The sequence below is a fragment of the Branchiostoma floridae genome, chromosome 2 (assembly GCF_000003815.2).
Source record: "Branchiostoma floridae strain S238N-H82 chromosome 2, Bfl_VNyyK, whole genome shotgun sequence".
Lineage (NCBI taxonomy): Eukaryota > Metazoa > Chordata > Leptocardii > Amphioxiformes > Branchiostomatidae > Branchiostoma > Branchiostoma floridae.
Window position 1 is genome coordinate 5,538,682 of NC_049980.1, and position 20,791 is coordinate 5,559,472.

Genomic DNA, 20,791 nt, shown 5'->3' on the forward strand with positions numbered 1-20,791 from the left:
ACGCGTTGACGGACCGTCATGGGTTTTTGATATGTAGAAATAGTATAATACCGTGGCAGTAAATGATGGGAATTTCATAATTACAACATTATGTAGCTTATTGAAGAGCTTATTTTGGTTTTGATACCTCGTGTTCAGGACATGCTATGGTATAGATTATGTTGCCGTGTATGGCTTTTTGGGACAGAGATTGTGTAGTTTTAGGGCCCCTAATGATTTTTTGATAGAATCGCAGGGGCCATTTGTATTTCAAACTTTGTAGGACAAACCTGGTTTATTTGGCGAAGGTATGTGTTCGTGGAACTCTAGTTGAAAATGTAGCCATCTTGTTTTTTCACCCATCTTGTTTTTTTCGCACTATCGAACTATTTTTGCAGTCTGCAAGGGATGCCATCCATGAAATTTATTTGCTGTGACCTTAGAAGACGATCACAAAATCTAGTCCATATTTAGAACAAGAGTCTGAAAACTCAAACCTGCTTGAAATATTTTGTTTTGTGATGGTGCGTATGGTGTGTTGTGGGGGTTGATATGGTTTGACGTTTGGCAAAATTATTCCATCATTGTTCTTAAGTTATATATCTACCTATGGTAAACAGTGAGATCCAAAACTACACCTTTCTGGTGTCCTCACCATTTCATTTTTATTTCCTATTGTTACACCTGCACCTGGCACATACATTGCATCTCAATGTGTATATAATGGTTCACACCATACAGAGGTGACAGCGATGGTCACAGTTGCTCTTTTTTGCTCCTTGGAAGATTTTGACCAGAATGCCCCAGCAGTTCTAGAGCAAGCTGCTAGAGGGCCCAAACATACAACACTTCTTCCTTACACCACAAGCTATGTGCCACCAAAAATCAAGACCATAGCATATCCATGTCAAAAGATACAAAAATCCAAGTTCTGTTGCAGTACCAAGGTCACACACCAGGGGATCCAAAATTGACTTTGACCTTCGTCTTCCAAACACCTACCCAAAAACCAAATATCATTACAATCCATCAACAGGTTCTAAAGTTATGCTGACCACAAATATGTGGAAACACAAACAGACACACACACAGACACACCAAAAACTATATCTCCATTTTTCATGGAGGTAAATCACACGTTCTGTTCTGGAGATATAGCACTGGAAACGACCCTTCCACACACTCCCATGCTACTGAAAACTCAAAACACATGTTACAGCTGCTAGCTGTCCCCAAGGAGGTTGAGACAGAGGGAATGAGGCCAGATCACTCCATATCAGGAAAAGGGGTGTAAATATTTTAAAAAAAACGAACCACAAAACAACAGCAAACTTCTAATCTACTTAATAGCACAATAGGTCACACACTCTATCCCCATAGCAAAGGAAATCGCAATCCATCCAGAGGTTCTAGAGATATCGGTCCGGAATCACAAAGATCCCTACCAGAAACAGTACATGCTTTTTTTCAAGCATGTAATAAGAATTTTTGGCCACGCACTCAGGGAGCGACCCTTATAGTATCTATGTATGGTATATATCTAGGTCATTTTCTTTTTCTGTCCGGGCATACCTACCCTTTGTCCTGAAACTGTGTTAGACAGAAGGACTGATAACGAGGACTGATAACGAGGGAAAGATATGGTGCAAGGCGCTTCTTGATTGATTTCTACTTGAAGTAGAAACCTATCAAGAAGAACATGTAGATAGTTACCGGTAGACATTGTAGATCAGATGACGTTTTGAAAACAAGCAAGATGGCTATCTCGCTGGTCACACTCTCAAGAGAAACCTTCATGTGTAACGTTACATTGCGACCCAATGTGTTAAGTAAATGTTCTTTTTTAAAACGTACAGTGTGTAGCTCTTACAATTTTTCTACATATAATATGTCATGATATTGCCTTTTGGGGATTCCTTTCAAGTACAACATTTCCTGTACTTGGGGGGGGGGGGGGTATTGGGTTATTGCATGTAAAGAGTGTGTGTTAGTTAGACAAGCTAGATGCTACTTGAGTAAATAGAGGCAAATAATATTCATAACAGTGCAACTGTTTTTTCTAGGTTTGAGTCTTCTTATGCTAACCCATACAGTTTGAGCCCACCGTCGTCATGTATGATAACTCTTGTTTTATTGTCAGTCCTGTTTTCAACTGGACTACAGATATAGCGCAACAACGCGTACGCTCACCTGATATCATACATCGTATGTGTTAATTGACAATATGCAACATGCCATGTTAATTCACCCATTAAATCATGCTGCCCAAAGAAAGTAGGTTAGAAGACACACACAAAAGTACGAAACGTTTAGATCAGTCGCATCGCAGTTGTTGTTATTTTTGGCGACGCCTCAGGGGAGAGCCTAATAGTATAGTTTGCGACCGTTTGGCAATGATTCCCAAAATCTCGTGAATTGTCTACAGGCATGTGTAGTTCCATTATCCCTTTAGAGGAGAATAACTCGGGTATTGGTTGATGGTTCTTCATGATATTTGGAATGTAGATAGCTTCAGAGATGCCTTACATAATTCAATGCTAATCATGCAAAGATGGAAACAAAACAAAACTAGAGTTCGGCGACCTCATACCTCCATGAAAATTTATAGCTTTTGTAAATTTCATGCAAATGACTAAGACATTAACATAATTTATGCATGGTGTTGTTCATCATTGACAAACGTACACATGTCACAATTATAAGATTCCCATTATTAATCATAAAGCGGTTTTGCAATTTTTACATAAATTATGCAAATAAGTTCCTCATTACCATATTTAGTATCTGCTTATATTCCACCTATCATAATTAACATGTGTTACATTTATTGAAGTCCAGTTATTGAAAACAATGGAATTATACAATTTCCTCATTAAGTATGCAAATTAAGTCCTCATTTGCATAACATGTATATCATCTTTGCCTAAGGTACCCGCATGCCTAATATGATGCCAATCCGTCAATCCTTTCTGCAGTTATCCTCTTTGGAATGTCTTGACAAAAACGCCTCTGCAGTTCCTAAATTAAATGTTAGGGGCTGAAACTTGCTCCACTTTGTCATGACACTGAAAGCTATCTACCACCTAAATTTTAAAACCATATCACGTCCAAGACAAGAGATACATAGAAAAAACTGCTATGATTGAATGTTGTCATTAATTATGCAAATTTGCTCCTATTTTGCATAATTAGTATTTCATCTTGTACAACATTGTCCAAGGTACCAACATATTAAAAATCATGAAAATCCGTTGTTCCCTTCTTGAGTTATCCTCGTCAGAAGTTTTTGACAAAAATGCCCCTGCTATCCCAAAACTAGACGCTAGGGGGCCCAAACTTATGTCACTTCTTCCTGAGCACCAGAGCTATCTAATACTCAAAAATCGTGACCATAGCATGTTCAGAACACCAAGATAGCAAAACCGGAAGTTGCGCTGCAGTACCAAGGGGAGCCGCTAGGGGGGCCAAAATCTAATCATTTCCAGCTTTCATCACACCTTACCAACACACCAAGTATGAAACCAATCCACCCAGCCGTTCTTGAGTTATCTTGTTTACACACAGACAGACACACAGACACACAGACAGACACACAGACACACAGACAAACGCGGGGTAAAATATAACCTCCATGACATTTCATGGAGGTAACAAATGTACAGGCACGCAAAACTTGCTGTTGATCTGATCAACTGATTGTCTTGTCTTCAGCGCACGCATTTGGCCAGACGGCCCCATCTTGGATCGAGTACCTTCAGGATATTCTCAACAGGTACCCAGACGGGGGACAGATTTTGAAGGTGAGCAAAACTGTTTCGGATTCTGAGGGGCTACCGGGTATTAGCGTCGGCAACTGTCTAAGGGTATAAGTATTGAATAGTATACATTTGCTTTGTTTTATCCAATGACCATGTCAGGCCGAGGGACTGGGAAAGTGTTAGATTACTTAGAATGGTTACCCCCCCCCCCCTTCCCCTCACCAATGGACCAGTCCACGCATGCGGACTGCTTGGGCTGGGAAAGGCAGTCTGGTTGAGAGATGACGCACTCGTGAATACACATGGTTCTACACGTTTGTTTGCGTGCGTGATTATTCCCTAGCATCCGAGGGATTGAAGCCATGTTAACAGAAAGTTGGTAATCCATGTTATGTGCTGAACTCCCCTTCGGACGTCCTGTAATCACAAAGCTACAAAGTTGATCGTTACATTAGCAATATTTATATCTATTCATCAGTGACTTTTTCATGTCATCTATCTGTGTCCGTCAAAATATTGCATTATGTGACAATTTTATGGTATACCTTTACTAAACCAGGAGTTGATACAGAACGCCGAGGATGCGGAAGCCAGCGAGGTGCGGTTCCTGTACGACAGGACCCAGTACGGTACCGGGACGCTCTACTCTCCCAAACTGGCGCCGTTCCAGGGCCCCGCCTTGTGCGCCTACAACGACGCCTGTTTCACGATGTCTGACTGGAACAACATCCAGAAGACAGCAAGGAGCATGAAGAAAGGCGACCCCATGAAGATCGGACGCTTTGGGCTGGGATTCAACTCCGTGTACCATCTTACAGGTAAGATCAATTAATCTACAGGAAGACGTAGAAAGACAAATTCAAGTTCCTCCCGATTCCGCCGTACAGCCACGATGTAACACCCCTCTTCCCCTGTGCCATGGAACTGAAGGCTCGAGAATCGTTACGGTTTTTACATTTCTACGTTTGCCTGGAATTAGCCATTTTTGACCATATAATTCTGATTTGCTCAAAAGTATGCGTACAAGATACAACAGAGTACCGGGAGTCCGGGATATAGTTCCCATGGTCTTGTAAGAGCAAAGGGTGCCTACAAATAGAATGCTCTCGACCAGATCAGTTTGTAAAGCGGACAACGTTACATCGATATGGGCATGAGTCTGGAGTCCCTGATCATGATGTAGAGATAACCAATCAACAGTGAACATTGGTTACTACTAAATGTTAAGTCAGAATAACAGCTGACAGTTCCGGCATAGTTCTGTGTTTTTGCTGACAAAATTAATCGTCAGTCTGCACCATACCTTAGATTAATATACAAAATGCTAATGGCATGCAGTGTTGTATTTTTCTTCCCAGATATGCCCATGATCCTGAGTGGACACTACATCGCAGTCCTTGATCCACACGAGGACATCTTCCCAAAGGGCGGTCGTAGATGGCACTTACAGGAACATGCTGAGGAGATCAAAATAAAGCTTCAAGACCAGTTCTCTCCTTTCAAAAACCTCTTCGAGGGTGCCGAAGATCCCTTCCAGACCGGATTCTTCAACGGAACGATCTTCCGATTCCCCTTGAGGCAGACAGCATCAGAACTCTCCAAGACTCTTTATAAGGAAGAGAAAGTCGTTGATTTATTTGAATCCTTCAAGGCAGATGGCGACATTGTCCTGCTGTTCATGCACCACGTGCGGTCTATCAGACTGATGACTAAAGACATAACGGGCCACAGCACCACCGACTATCGCGTTTCTATGATCAGCCAGTCTGAACAAGGAAGGGAAAACTGTTTCACGACTGAGGTGAAAGAGGCTCTGAAGGTACCGGTAGACAGCCGTGAGACGGTTGTCAGTACCTGCAGAATGTCAATGACTATAGACGGTGAACCTACCAGAGACTGGCTAGTCACAAGCTACGTGAAGGGAAGGGGGATCTCAGAAGAAGCAAGAGAGCTGTCTGAAGAGCTCAGCTTGCTCCCGTGGGTGGGGGTAGCGATGCCGCTGTCGGCGGGAGACGGGAGGTTTGACGGTAGAACGTTCTGCTGTCTGCCGCTGCCTGCAGGACACGAGTCCACCGGCCTGCCTGTCCACGTGCACGGCTTCTTCGGAGTCAGCGACAACAGGAGGAGTCTGAAGTGGACAGGGACGGACCAGAAGAGAGACTCTGCAGCAAGGTAGGGTTTCTTGATGTTACTCCCTGTCAAACTGTGCATATACTATTTCTATCCATCTGTTCTCAATACCGCATTTCCTGTCATCTTTTTCCTTGCGTCATAAGTAGAATATTATAAAACATTTTTTGCTTATATTTACTTAAAAATATATTTCAGTAAGCAGGTGACCAAAGGAAGATTCTCATATCTTCGCTGGACTCCATCTACCATGTCCCTTATATCATCTTACGTGTCTATAGCTACCGCATTCTATACGTTACTTGTCTATACTGCCAACGGAACAAGTTACTACTTTAGATGCGTGTTCGTTATGTGGTCAATACAGGAATAACAGAGCGTTTCCTTTCTCCTGTTCAGGTGGAACGAGGTCCTAGTGCGGGAGATCCTACCCTCTGCCTACGCCCGCCTCATCACAGACGCCACACAGTGCTGTACCAAAGACATCCTCTACGCGGCGCTTCCAGACAAGCACAACACGGCCCCACACTGGGATCAAGCTCTCAAACCGTTCTTCGACAACATTCTCACTGAGAGGGTTTTGTGGACACCCGCAAATGGCGGCAGGTGGATCACACCGAGAGATGCAGTCTTCAACATTCCATCTCAGCCCGTTCCATCTACTGTTGTAGACAACCTGGTCAGCGCGGAAGTGGATGTGGTAACACTGCCAGAACACGTCATTGAGGCCATCGACGACAATGATACTTTGTCCGGCCTCTCTCTCAGACAAGTCACCCCCGGACTGCTGAGAACCACCATGAAGAAGACGGGAGTGCAAAACAGTTCCAGAGAGCAGAAACTGGCCTGGCTGCAGTACGCTTTAAGCGACGAGAACTATCACGAAATGGAAGGGATCGAGCTCCTTCCGTTGGCCGACAAGACTTTCACAACGTTCTCAAAATACGACAAGACGATCTTCATCGAATCTGAAGAGCATCCCAGAACCCTTCTGCCGGGACTTCAGGGGCGTTTCCTGGACACGGATGAGGACATCGAACCACTTATCCTACACCATCTGCGGGCGGCTGCAACGGAGGCAGAAGAAAAAGGTCAGTAGTACTACCCAAATATTCGAGATATTACACAATGAATGTATACTCAGGACTCCTGATGATAAGCTTATACAGTGGAAGCCAGTTAATTCCAAGTCGGATAAACGCACACTTCGGTCAATTGCACGGAATCCCCAAATCCCGTGGCGGTACGGCCCACTTCGCATTATCGCACACGTCGGATAATTGCACGGAATTCGCTGGCAAATTGGGTGTGCAATTAAGCGACTATCACTGTATTACTTTCCCAATGTTGTACTCATTCATATGACGTATATAACAACGGCTTTAAGTGACACCCATCAAGCAGATACAACAAACGTGTCACAGTTGTAAATTTTAAACATTGTTAAAAAAAAAACTCACCATAAATTTTCGGTCAAGCTCGTCGACCTTCTTCAGTTGTACGATTTGCTTCACTGATGTTCCGGAAGTCGGAAGAGGACGTCAGTCGACGAGTTTGCCGAGGATTTGTGATGAGTTCTTTTCTTTTATGTTGGAACAAAGTTTAGACTTTACAACTATGGATTCTACCAAGATGAGCTTGCGCTGATCGATGTCCTATTAGTTGTAACTTGTCCGAGTTAACAAGACCTGCAACATTTCTTCCTGACAGCTCGCACACACCATCCCTGCCTCCAACTGCGTCATCTCAACCCACAGCTCGTGGCCACCCACCTGAGAGACGCACTGCCACCTGATTGGTTGCAGGTAAGTCATGTGACTTTGCTCCCAGCGCTTGCGCAGCAGCTGTCCAAGGAATGGCTGACCCAGCTGTGGCGGTACCTACAAGACCACTTCCCCAACGATCTCAGTCCCTTCTGCGGCCTTCCGATTCTCCCTATAGTCGGAAAGCACGCGACCACTCTCGTCCGACTCGAACAGCCCTCAAAGTCAAAGGTGATCCGCCCCAAATATGGAGAAACAAAGATACATGACGTCATCAAGAAGCTTGTTCGTGACTTGGATGCCAAGGTGCTTGAGAACGTGCCACCCTACCTGAACCACCCGAGGCTGGAGGAGTTCATACACCGCTGTACTCCATCAGGGCTTCTAAAGCTTCTTCTCATTGTCGGAGAGGACAAAGTTGAGCCTAAAGTCGACGCGATGAACCACGAAGCCAAACGCTCATTGCGGGCTTTCTTTGCCAAAGATGACCATTTCAACGATAGCGAGCGCAGACTGCTGGCCAAACTACCAATCTTTGAAGCTGTCGATGATACGGATTTGAAGCGAAGATACCTGTCAGCCTTGGATCCAAGAGGCATGATGCGGCAGATCGCCCCTCCTGACCTGACTACTGACCCCCTACCTGCCGGGTTAACCTTGCCCAAGACCCTCATCATCACCAATGACTTGGAATCACAAGCTCTAGGTCACCTCGTTGGTCTTCAACAACTGAGCATAACACAGCTTTTGACGGCAATGATAGAAAAGGTTCGCGGCGACGAATACACAAAGGGACAGACTGATTATCTCATGCTGTGGATTCTCAAGAATCTCCAAAGCTTAAAGAGAAAAGACCCGAGCATCATCCACCGAATCCAAACGTTAGCTTTCGTGACAACGAACAACAACACCAAAGTGACCCCTGCCGAACTTTTCAGTCCTGAAGAGGCAGTCTCTGATGCGTTACTAGGCGAGTCAGTCTTTCCGGCACCACCGTACGCAGACAGGAGCACACTGATAGCTCTGCTCGAGCTGGGAATGCGACAGAAACTATCAGCACAGGATGTTCTACGCAGTGCAAGAAACGTGCAGACCTTCTACGGTTGTGGAGAATTGACCCTTCCTGAAGCAAAACGAAAGGCCAAAGCGATCATTTCCATTCTTGTTCCCCAGATGCTCACGACTCCAGTGAACGGCGTGCTACTTAGAACCGCTCTCATGGACGTGAACTTCTTACCTGTTCGCTCAGAAAGACCAGGGTCCTATCTTCCAGGATTGTCATGGTACCCAGAGAAAAACAACGCCATCTTTGTAAGTCCAAGAGATGCAAGAGGTGTGGAGTGTGCGGAGCTTGTTGGCTCGACCATGCCGATTGTCGATGGGGAGGTGTCTGATGGTTTCGTCTCTGCTTTTGAATGGGACAAGGACAACCTGCCGATCGAGAAAGTCGTTGAGCAACTGGAAATGATATGTAACCATTACACAGGGTCAAGACGCCCCGCCAAGCACCATGTTGTGCAAATGCTGACCGAGATCTATCGACACATTGACGCCAGATTGAAAGCAGGAAATACGGCTGCCTTGAAGTTACTTTCTTCCACTGACTTCCCTCCATGGGTCTGGCATGGTGATGGCCTTGCAGCGCCAAACGGAGTGACGTTGTCTTCTCCATTCACCCCCATCCTTGACCTTGCTCCGTACAGATTCATCCTGCCTGATGAGTTCCGTGACTTCAAGCAGATGTTCAGGGCTGTTGGAGTCAAAGAGAGTCTTGACGAATTAGACCTGATACAAACGTTGCATGAGATTCGATCGACACCCAAACTGTCGACAGAAAGAGATCTGAAGTTGTCCCTAGGCATCATAGATTGGATAGTCAGCCACCCGGATATCCTTCAAAAGGTGCGAGACGACATATTGGTTCCCATAGCAACGAAGGACAGCTCTCGTCTGACGTTGGCACCTGTGAGTGAGTGCACGTACAATGACGTGTCTTGGAGCGATGCACAGGCTTTACTTGATGACGAGGATGAAGAATTCAAACCACTTCACAAACAGGTACCCTTAGACACAGCACAACTACTCGAGGTGCCATCCCTCAGCCAGCGGGTCGTCGATGCTGAGGAGTTTGGGTTCGACCAGTGTGGGCAGCACGAGAAAGTCACACAGCGTCTCAAGAACATTTTGAACGACTATCCCGAGGGAGCAGGTATCTTTAAAGAACTCATTCAAAACGCAGACGACGCTGGAGCAACAGAAGTCAAGTTCCTTGTCGACTGGCGTACTAACGAAGACTCCAGGGAGGACCTGATAGACCAAGGCATGGCGGTGTGCCATGGACCGGCGCTGTGGGCGTTCAACAACGCCACGTTCAGCGAAGAGGACTTCAAGAACATCCAGAATCTAGGAGGGCAGACAAAATTGGACGCTCTCGAGAAAGTGGGGAGGTTTGGGGTTGGTTTCAATTCTGTGTACCATGTCACAGACGTCCCGAGTTTTGTCAGTGGAAGTCGGGTGATTTTCTTTGATCCGCATGCCACGCACCTCTCCAAGCACATCAAAGATAAGTCTAAACCAGGAATCGGACTTGACTTACAAAAGAACACACGGCTGGTCAGCAGGTTCAAAGACCAGTTTAAGCCTTTCCAAGGCGTCTTCGGCTACAGCACAAGTACTTCCTACAACGGAACGCTGTTCAGGCTCCCGTTAAGAACACCACAGGGAGCATCCGACAGCGAGATTAGCGATGTGGTGTACAGCAAACCTGGCAATGCAAACATGGGAAGACTAGTTGAAAGCTTCAATACTGTCCTAAAACAACTCCTTCTCTTCACACAGAATGTAGCACATGTGGCAATGTACACTCTGGATCAGTTCTCGGACCCGTCGAAGATGGTCAAAGCGTTCGAAGTCTCAAAGACAGGCGTGAAGTATTTGCGTGAAATGCAAATTCCTTCTCACGTACTGACAGGTAACAAATTTCAAGTTCAAAGCAATTGTCTGCTGGCTACGTCGGACGTGTTGAAACGCCAAGGCGCCAACAGAAATGTGGAGTACCCGGAAACGTCAATGGTAGTCAAGGTAACTTGCCGAGAGGAGACGGATAACTCCGTGAGTGAGGAGTGGATCATTTCGTCCTGCATGGGTACCGCGAAATCACTGGAGTTAGCCCTGTCTACAAGCGGAAAGAAGACCGGGCTAGTTCCATGCGGAGGCGTGGCAGCGTTGCTGAAGTCCAGTGATAGCAGCCACCCGAACGCCTCAAGCGGAGAGGCCTTCTGCTTCCTACCTCTGTCTATCCCAACGGGACTACCTGTCCATGTGAACGGCAGTTTTGCTGTCGCATCCAATCGCCGAGGGCTGTGGGAAGAGACGAGTACCGACAGCAACGACCTGAGGGTGGAGTGGAACAAGGCTCTGATGGGGGATGCTGTGTGTAGGGCGTACATCACAATGCTTCTAGACCTGAGAGACATGGCAAAGAAAGGACTACTAACTCCCTACCAGTACCACAGCTTTTGGCCTAATCCCTGTCACATTGCAGGCTCCACACACTACAGCGTCCTAGTGAAAGCCATCTACACTGCCTTGGCATCAAACGACAAACCACCAGATCTGTTTGAGTCCGAAGGACAATGGCTGAGTTTTACATCGACAGTCTTTCTTGACTCCGGAATCACGTTTTCCTCAGAAGAGAAAGCTGCCGCCAGGTGCGCACTACAGCAGTGTCTGTCGTACTCCACTATCGTTGAGCTGCCCGAATGGGCCAGGCAAGGATTCGAGATAGCCGGCTGTGGCGAGCTTCTCTCTCAGCACACATACACCGAGGATCGATTGTACTCCGAGCTGTTCTTTCCTCGGATACGTGACTTGTCTGACGAAATACGAGATCCTCTGATGCTCCGTATATTAGGCAGGGAAAGTGAAGACTATCATGAACAAATCGCAACCACAGCCTGTATTCCCACCAGCCCAAGAGGACAGACATTATCTTGTCCCGGGGACCTCGTACACCCCAACGGAAAGGTCTCAAAGATGTTTCTACCTGAAGACAAGAAGTTTCCACATGGAACCACAGAAACTTACTTAAAACCTTCACGTCTGGTACTGTTGACAGAACTGGGCATGCGCAAAGATGACGTCCCGTGGGAATTCGTCATCGAACGGGCAAATTCAGTAGTTGGTTTGAACAAGGTCAATCAGGACGCATCTCAGAAGCGAATCATCGCCCTGCTAGACTTCATCGTTGAGAAGGTCAGGTCAGGTCAGTCCCATAGTCCCGTTGAGAAGACGAAAAGGGAAAGAAACAAAGAACAACTGGAGCAGGCAAGAACACAGTTCTTAACCATCCCTTTTTTACCAATCATGCAAAAGCCCAGTCAATGGCCCTTTGGATGGAAAGGGTCAGAGTATCCCGTTGACGCACTACTTTCTGCTCTCGAACTTCAGCCGAGTAAGAATTATGAGATTGTAGGCGTCTCCAGTCCAATCTTGTGCAGTGAAATCGTTACCGGGAATTGGAAACACAACAGTCACTACACTGTACCAACCAGCCTTAGCAGGTTTCTGGGCTTAGAAGACAAATCACCTGACCTCTCTGAGACCTTGACAAACCTCATGGCTATTGTCGCCGTGGACATGAAGACTCTCTCGAAAGATGCTTTGGATTGCACGAGAACATCGTACCTTAAAACATGTCAGCACCTTCAGACGCTTTGCCGCGAGTCAAAAGACAAAGAGGATGAGATTGCTACAAGCCTGATTAAGACACCGTTCATCATGAGCCAGGCGAAGGAGAAATTTCTCTTTCCATCGGAGGTGTCCTTTCACTTGAAATTCACTTGCGCTCCCTATCTGTACCAAGTCCCAGAGGAATTGGCAAAAGAACTTAGACCTCTCCTCTCGGCCTGCAAAGTCAAAAAGGGTTTTGAAGCATGTGACTTCCTTCGAGCTCTGCATCGCCTGAAGGAAGATAAAGGAAACCGGAGACTGCGCTCCGATAAGGTCAACCTTGCGCTGGAACTGTTGAAAGCAGCTAGCGACATGGAGGGAGAAGACATCAGAAAACAGGAACTTTGGATACCGGACAAGAGTGGTGTGTTGCGCAGGCCTTCGGAGGTATGTTACAATGACTGTGCCTGGATCAAACAGACAAAGGACATGGTGTTTTGCCACAAGGACATGTCAAGAGGTTTAGCGGTGGACAAACTGGGAGTGAAGCCTGTACGACACAAGTCACTAGAGGCCTACTCAAACAACCTTGAACAACCTTATTTCGGCTCCAATTTCGGCCAGGTGGAAAAGTTGACGAACAGAATCAAGCGCCTCTTGGATGCGTATCCCTTCGATAAGGAGATCCTTAAAGAACTGCTACAAAATGCCGACGACGCCGGAGCAACAAAAATCCACTTTGTGTTCGACAAGCGGCATTATGGCACCAAGCACATCTTTGACGATAGCTGGAAGGAACTGCAAGGACCAGCCCTGTGTGTTTACAACAACAGGCCTTTCACGGAAACCGACCTAGCCGGTATTCAAAACCTCGGAGAAGGCAGCAAGGCACAGGATCCGGTCAAGACTGGAAAGTATGGAGTCGGCTTCAACGCAGTCTACCACCTGACAGACTGCCCTTCCTTCATGACAGGAGGGGACACATTGTGTGTTTTTGATCCGCAACTCCGCTTTGTCCCAGGTGCAACACAGAAGCACCCGGGACGCATGTTTCGTGACATTGACGACTACTTGAGGCGGCAATACAAGGACGTGTTCAAATGCTATCTCCGTCACAAACGTGCGTTTTCGTCTCCGGAGAGCACCATGTTCCGATTCCCACTACGGACCAAAGCAATGGCGAAAACATCTGATCTCAATGACAAGGAAATCACGGAAGATATGATCATGAGCCTCCTACACAGATTCAAAAGCGAAAGCTTTGAAGTACTCCTATTCCTGAACAGCGTGGAAAAGATCAAGATCTCCATCATAGAAGAAAACGGAACCTCACATGAATTCTATCGCGCCGAAGCACTCATATCAAAAGAGGCAAAGCGAGAGCGACAAAAGTTTGCAAAATACGTGGCTGAATGCGCTGACAGTAAAGAGCCCCTTCACACATTGGCAACTCATCATGTCACATACAACATGGACCTCCGTGACAACGACCAGCACCAGGAGACCTGGATGGTTCACCAGAGAATCGGATTTGACGACAAAGATATCCCAAACAGCATTAAAGATGCTCATGCAGCAAATGAGTTGGGCCTACTTCCAAGAGGAGGGGCAGCTGTCTGTCACAAACAGTGTAAACAGCCATATAATACGAAAGCGTTTCAGGCATCAAGGAAGTATGAAGAGTGTTATCATATGGGACCCAAACGTGCATTTTGCTTTCTGCCGCTCCCTATAGAAACAAATCTCCCGGTCCATGTGAATGGTCATTTTGCCTTGGATCACGAGGCTAGGAGAAACCTGTGGAGGGATGAGAACGGTGGGATGAAATCCGACTGGAACAAGACATTGATCAAAGAAGTCATCGCTCCGGCATACGCTGCGGTGATAGATGCCAAAAGAAGAGAAGACTTTGACGTAGATAAGGAATCATCCTCTGCATCAAAAGCAGGGTTGGTCCAAAGATCACTGGAGTCATATCACAGTCTCTTTCCGTCTGTCTCAAAGACGACGGATGGGTGGAGGGAACTTGCCGTGGCTGTCTATGAGCATATCGACAGGAAGCATCTTCGCCTTTTGTCAGTAATGCGGGCGATCAACAATGATTCACAGCCTCGAAGTGGCAATCAGAGTACACGTAATAATGTCCAGCAGACATTGGAATGGCTGCCGCCAACAGGAGACGGGAAGGATGAAGCATTCTTCAACACAGTGAAGATCGACCACCCAACATCATTGGTGACCTCTCAAAAGTCGAAGAAAACGGTGTTGGTAGAGACACTCCTGGACCTGGGATTCAACCTTCTTGCATGTCCGCGAACAATATTTGACTCCTTCAGACAAGCTGGAATCAAAGTACAGGGGGCTCTGCCCGAGTCAGTGACCCGGTTTCTTCGAACTCACACTGCCGACGAACCGTTGTGTCGTATCGGAACTTCCCTCCCTGCCCCATTGAACACCACGACCTTCCAACAAGCAGAGAAACTACGATTCGTCCTTGAATATTGCTTGTCCGCACAGCAGCACGAGTTCGAACTACACGGCCTTCCTTTGCTTCTGACAGCTGACAACATCCTACGAGCATTTGACATCTCATCTCCCGTATTTGCTACACACTATGCGAACCTCGTGCCAAGTGTGCCAGATCAGTTTCAACACAGCTCCTGCCTTTCAGAAGTACTGAGTAAAAAGACTGACGCCACAGTCCGATGTTTCGACGTCAAAGCTCTGTGCAGACTGATGCCACGCGTGATCGACAGATCTAAGTTCGGAAATGGTGAAATTGTGAAACTGTGCCTGTCTTCCACGGTTCCTTCAAAGGAGTGGATATGTTTACTTTGGAAATTCTTTGATCAGGAATTACCCCGACTTGCAATTGAAGATATCAGTACTTTGTTTGCAGACTGGGCTATTTTACCCGCCTTCACGCCTGCACAGTGCAGTGTTCCAATGTCGCTCCGCTCAAGAGCCGCTCCGGTGCAACCAGTGGACCGTTACCTAGTCCCACTGTGCAAGGCATACACTGTGGTAAACTTCAATGATCAAAATGCACAGCAAGGCACGGTGGCGAGAATTCTTCGCAAACTCCACTGCTTGGAGCTGGACACAAGTTGCCTTCGTGCATCCGGTGGCTTTGAACATTTGCCAACACGATTTGTCCCTCATCTCACAAACCACGCGGGGATCTTGAGAGTGTTGTACTTCATTCTAGTCGAGCAAGGAGGTACTACACCTTTGACCACTGAAGAGGCAACTGAACTGTTGAAGTATTTCGAACACGAAGCCGAGAGGTACGCACAGGAACCGGGGAATTTGCGCATGTTGCGGTCCTTACCATTGTACGAAACAATTCACAACAGGCTCATCAGTCTCAACACCACTAGCCAATGCCACGTGTTACCTGTGGGGATTCCGACGGCAGACATGGATAAGTGGATAACACGGTCAAATGCTGTCTTTTTGAAGAGAAACGACAGCCTTACAAAGCTGCACAAAGCCTTGGGGTGTTCAGGGATCACAGACGCTGTGGTGTACGAACGGTATATCTTCCCAAACATGGACCACCTGAGCGATGAGGCAGTGAAGATACACCTTGAGTACCTACGAAACATGCTAGCTCGGATGACTACGGTAGAGGAGCAGACACGGCAATCTTTGCTAGCGGGCCTAGGATATCTACCCATCATTCCATCGCAAAGAGGCAGAAGGCCTGTTCGAGACTTCTACGACCACACACATCCCGTGTTCCGTGAAATGGTCTCTTTGGAGAACTTCCTCCCAGAATACTATCGAATGGAATTTGGAGCATGGAGAAAGTTCTTCATCGATATTGGTCTCCACGACACAGTAACAAAGTCCCTGTTCCTCCAGTATGCAAGAGAAGTTGAACGAATGGCCAAGTCAGTCCGAAACCGAGATCAATCATCACGCAAATCAGACATTTTGATGAAGAACTTTCTCCATATGAAGGAGTTGGTCGAAGGAACATTTACAAAAGAAGTTTCAACTATTCAGTTCATCTCACCAGTCGCTGTACGACCTGCTCTGTCTACGCTTCACAGCCAATATGGTGTCTCTGGGGACGTCTTGCCTTTTGTGTGTTTTAAGGACTCTGTGCCCGAGGATAGACAAGAGCTTTGCTGGACCACGGCGAACATTTTACCCAACGGAGCAAATCCAGACCATCCAGAGTCAAGGTACTATAAAAAGGATTCAAAGGAACTATGTCAACGGCTAGGCATTCAATTACAGCCATCTTCAGATACCGTTACTAGTCATGTCATGTGTCTTTGCCAATATTTGTCCCAGCAAAAGGCCATGGAAACTGAAGAGGGAGCAAACTCACCCTCAGCTTGCCAAACTCTTTGGAACTTGATGCCAAAAGTCTACGAATTCCTTTCGACATCGTGTGATGCTATCTCGGTAAAGGAGAAGCTAGGTCATGTGCCGTGTATCGTTGTAGAAGAGGGCAGAAGGCTTGTCCGTCCAGATCAGATTGCTATCGAACTCCATCAAGAATCCGAGATTCGACCTCACCTGTATGGCTTGCCCAAAAAGCTTGGCCCTTACCATGAGTTCTTTGCATCTTTTGGGACCCCCGAGAAACCAACCCCGTTGCAATATGCAAATGTGCTAGAACAATTCTATCTGTCATCCAACGGAGAGTCTTTGGTAGATCCAAATGAGAAGAATGGATCTTATTCGGCAGTTGCCGGACTTTTCCAGAGTTTGAAAGGTTCGTCGCAAATAACGTTGAGGAAAGAAATGCCGTCACAGACAGAGGCTATTAAAGACGCGTTTCAGCAACTTGAAAACCTGTACCTCCCGAGTCGTCAGAATGAGCTGTGCAAAACAACTGATCTTGTTTTTGACGACACCCCACAGTTTTCCCATCGGATCAAAGACTTCAAGTACCCGTTTCTTTTGCATTTGGGTAACTGCCACCTGAGTGGGAATGAAGAAGAATTTATCAATCTTCTACCTGCACACCTCAGTCCTAAGCGCTGTAGCGCCCTCGTGCAAGAAACACTCTGTGACGATTGTGAACAAATGGCTTGTGTCATGGGTGAGAGCTGTGTCCTGGAGACACGATACAACTGTTTGTTCAGGAGTTCTCAGTTTACCCATGCAGTCCATCGTCTCTTCAAGAACAGTCAGAATGTAAATTGTGACGAGGCAACCCTGACGAAAGCTCTTGAGAAGACGGTATCTTCAATAAAGGTATGCTGCAAGCAAAAACTGGTGACTTGCCTTTCCTACAAGGAGACAAAGGACGAGATCAAAGAGAGCAAGGACAACTCCCTTTGTTTCATAGAGGACTGTACATTGTATATTGCACACACAGAAACAACGTCCGAACATTACGAGGATTTCATTTTCAAGCTGGCACATGTCATAAACTATGCACTTGGACAGCCTCTTGTGGACCTTTCACCCCTCATGGTAGTCCTCAGTACCAACGTACCATCTGATATCTCGGGGAAACTGGACAGGGCAGGAATACAGCGCCACTCTTCGGGAAACGATGAGGAGCAGCATCGTCATGACCTGGGCACTCCGATCCCAGAAATCTATCACTACCTCTTAAAGAGTAACCCTGCACACTTCTTCTCCCCTGACGAGTTCGTTGGTTTTGAGCTCTACGAGTCAGACGTAGAGGCAGACTCAGAGGAGTACACCATGTCATTTCTGTACGCAAGAGTCATCAAGGAAGCGTCAACGGATACGAATCTCAAGTTCGGACTGGGTAGGAAATATGTCATAGATCTGGGGCAAACACAGCGAACAGTGAGTGCGGCAGATCTTTACAAGTTTTGCCGTCCCATTGTACCAGGTCCGCTCGTTCTGTATGAAGGAGAGACAGATGAGAAAGGGTCTTCGGCAGCCAAAACACCTCAGAGTCTTCAAGATGCAATGGAAGAGGTGAGCAACATCTTGGAAGAAGCATGGAAGCTGCCAGAAAAGGAGAGAAAGAAGGTTGTGCGGCGCCTCTACCTCCAATGGCACCCGGATAAGAATCCTGACAACGTAGAGATGTCCACTGAGGTTTGCAAGCACATTCAAGCCGAAATAAGCAGGCTTGAGAAGGGTCTTCCAAGAAAGTCTGCAGGACAAGGACACAGGTCTGGTAGCGGTGGCTTTGATTTCGGCGAAAGCACCTTCAGCAGCAGCTTCAACAGGTGGAACGCCCATGCCGGGTTCCATCGCCGCCAGAGGGAGCAGTTCTACGAACGCTACCAAGGCAGCGACTTCAGCGGCTGGCGCACGAACTCCGGCCAGTGGGTACCACCCAAGTCCGACAGAAGCAGCTTCCCTAACCCACGGGAAGCGGCCCGCTGGCATCGCCAAGCAACAGCAGACCTACAAGCGGCCAAGGACAACCTACGCGGTCCTGGCACCTCTCATGAGTGGACATGTCTGATGTGCCACCAGGCAGTGGAGAAAGCTCTAAAAGCTGTGCAACTGGGCAAGTTCGGCAAGTACGAGATGATCCACCATATAGGAAGAATGGCGATGGGACTGATGGCCAGGTACGGGGATGAAATGGCCGGTATTGGTGATGCCGCAATGGAGCTGTCGTCCATCGGATCCTACCTTAGGTGTGATGACGTATACCTGCGAGCCCGCTACCCCAACCTTCACCCTGCCCCTAGAGTTCCCAACGACGTTTTCACCCGGCAGCACGCAGAGAGTGCCATCCATCTGGCTCAGACTGTACTAGGCATGACACAAAGAGTACTAAAGTAACCGACACAGACAATGGACCAGATGTTCTGTTGACGAATCAAAACACTGAAATAGCTCGCACGTTTGATAGTTGAGACCTTTCTTTAGAGACATATCAGAAACAGTGTAAAATTTTCTATCGAAAGGACGTGATAGACCAACTAGTGCAGCACATTGTTAGTACTGGTTTTCAAACCGTATATTGGTAGTCATACGGTTTAGCTTTCAACATTTTATTCAGTTTTATTATTTTTCTTTCTGTTAGATTCAAGATAAATCGTATACACTCGGCACAAAAAGTTTGGAATATCAACTTTGGTATATCATACTTCCGTTATTTATGCATCAATTTCAATGTATTATATATCAATAGAAAGCTTGTGTGATTTTCTTTCCTATGGTATCAAAATTATCATGATTGTAAACACATGAAACGAGCACAAGGCCTGCTTACATGAGTGGGTCACGAAAAAAAAGTGCCCAAATTCCCCTGCTTCTGTTCAACATTGTATCGTCCTGTTGATATTGGCGCGTGTGTCACTGGTTCAATCAATCCTTTTTTCACCTCAAACTTGGTATACAAGATACATACAAGGTTTTAGCACGCTTAGAGTAGAGTATATCTGCCCTGGACAAATCAAAGCGCGGATGCAGCGAGGAGAACCGCACGCTGACACGACAAGAGTCGGCATTTGGTGGTGGAGGCAGCGTCATGGTGTGGGGCGGTTTAACCGCCATAGGAAAAACAAGACTCGTCATCATTCCAGGCAACTTCAATGTGGTGAGATATAGGGACACCATCCTCCATCCAGTAGCAATATCCTACCTCTTCAATATTGGACCAAATGCCATTCTGCAATATTACAACACCAGTCCACACAGAGAAAGGACCTTTGGATGCTGGAGTACAGTCTTAGGGAATAGCCTTCCTACGGCTTATTGCTAGCACTCGATTGATCACCTCTTGCCATGGTTCAGATTTTTTGCTTGAATAAAGAATAACAGTAGCTTTGATTGACATGTCCTGTTTATTCAACTTGCCTTCATTCACAAGTCAATACCGACGGAAGAAAATGAGCAGAATGGAGTGATTGACTTTACTCTTTAGAAGGGTAATTTTGGCACTTTATCTTTAGAACCCCCTGTACGTAAGCAGACCTGGTGCTCGTTCCATGAATTTTCACTCATAAAATACTCTACTCAGATATGACAAAAAGAAACTTGGATGTTCTGTATACCAAACGGTAGGTGAAAAAGGAATTGATTAAATCATTGTCACCCGCGGCCATAAAACGGGGGAACAAAAACGGGGGAATTTGGGCACTTTTTTTTCATGACCCACTCACGTTAGCAGGCCTAGTGTATGTTCCATTAGTTAACAATGATAATGAGTTTCATACCATTGGAAAGAAAATCATGCAAGCTTTCTATTGATATATAATATATTGAAATTGATGCAGAAACAACAGAAATATGATCAACCGAAGTTGATATTCCAAACTTTTTGTGCTGAGTGTATATTAAACGGTTTTTGTTTTTGTTTTTGTTAATAACAAAAAAAGCTATATCATATAAGGATGTTCTACATTTAGACGCATTTACAGATGTGTACACTTTTTATTAGCATGATTGGTACATTTTCTATCATCATATGTTATGACTTTAATATCGCTATGTGTTAGTAGATTAGTAGCAAATGCTAAGTCAAGCTCACCGAATCACTAAAATCTTTTCTTAACTGGAAAAGATGTAAAGCAGCAGTCGATG

At 46.3% G+C, this 20,791-nt stretch overlaps 1 protein-coding gene across 1 annotated transcript in view; it reads left to right on the plus strand.

The window, feature by feature from the left end:
• The window catches only part of LOC118431766 (sacsin-like), a 20,382-nt gene extending 1,080 nt beyond the window's left edge, over positions 1-19,302 (plus strand). The window contains exons 2-6 of the mRNA XM_035843080.1: positions 3,691-3,779; positions 4,297-4,555; positions 5,096-5,909; positions 6,267-6,958; positions 7,578-19,302. Of these exons, the coding sequence (XP_035698973.1) occupies positions 3,691-3,779; positions 4,297-4,555; positions 5,096-5,909; positions 6,267-6,958; positions 7,578-19,045 (13,322 nt within the window). The 3' untranslated portion in view covers positions 19,046-19,302. The remainder of the gene's footprint in view (positions 1-3,690; positions 3,780-4,296; positions 4,556-5,095; positions 5,910-6,266; positions 6,959-7,577) is intronic.
• The last annotated feature ends 1,489 nt before the right edge of the window (positions 19,303-20,791 follow it).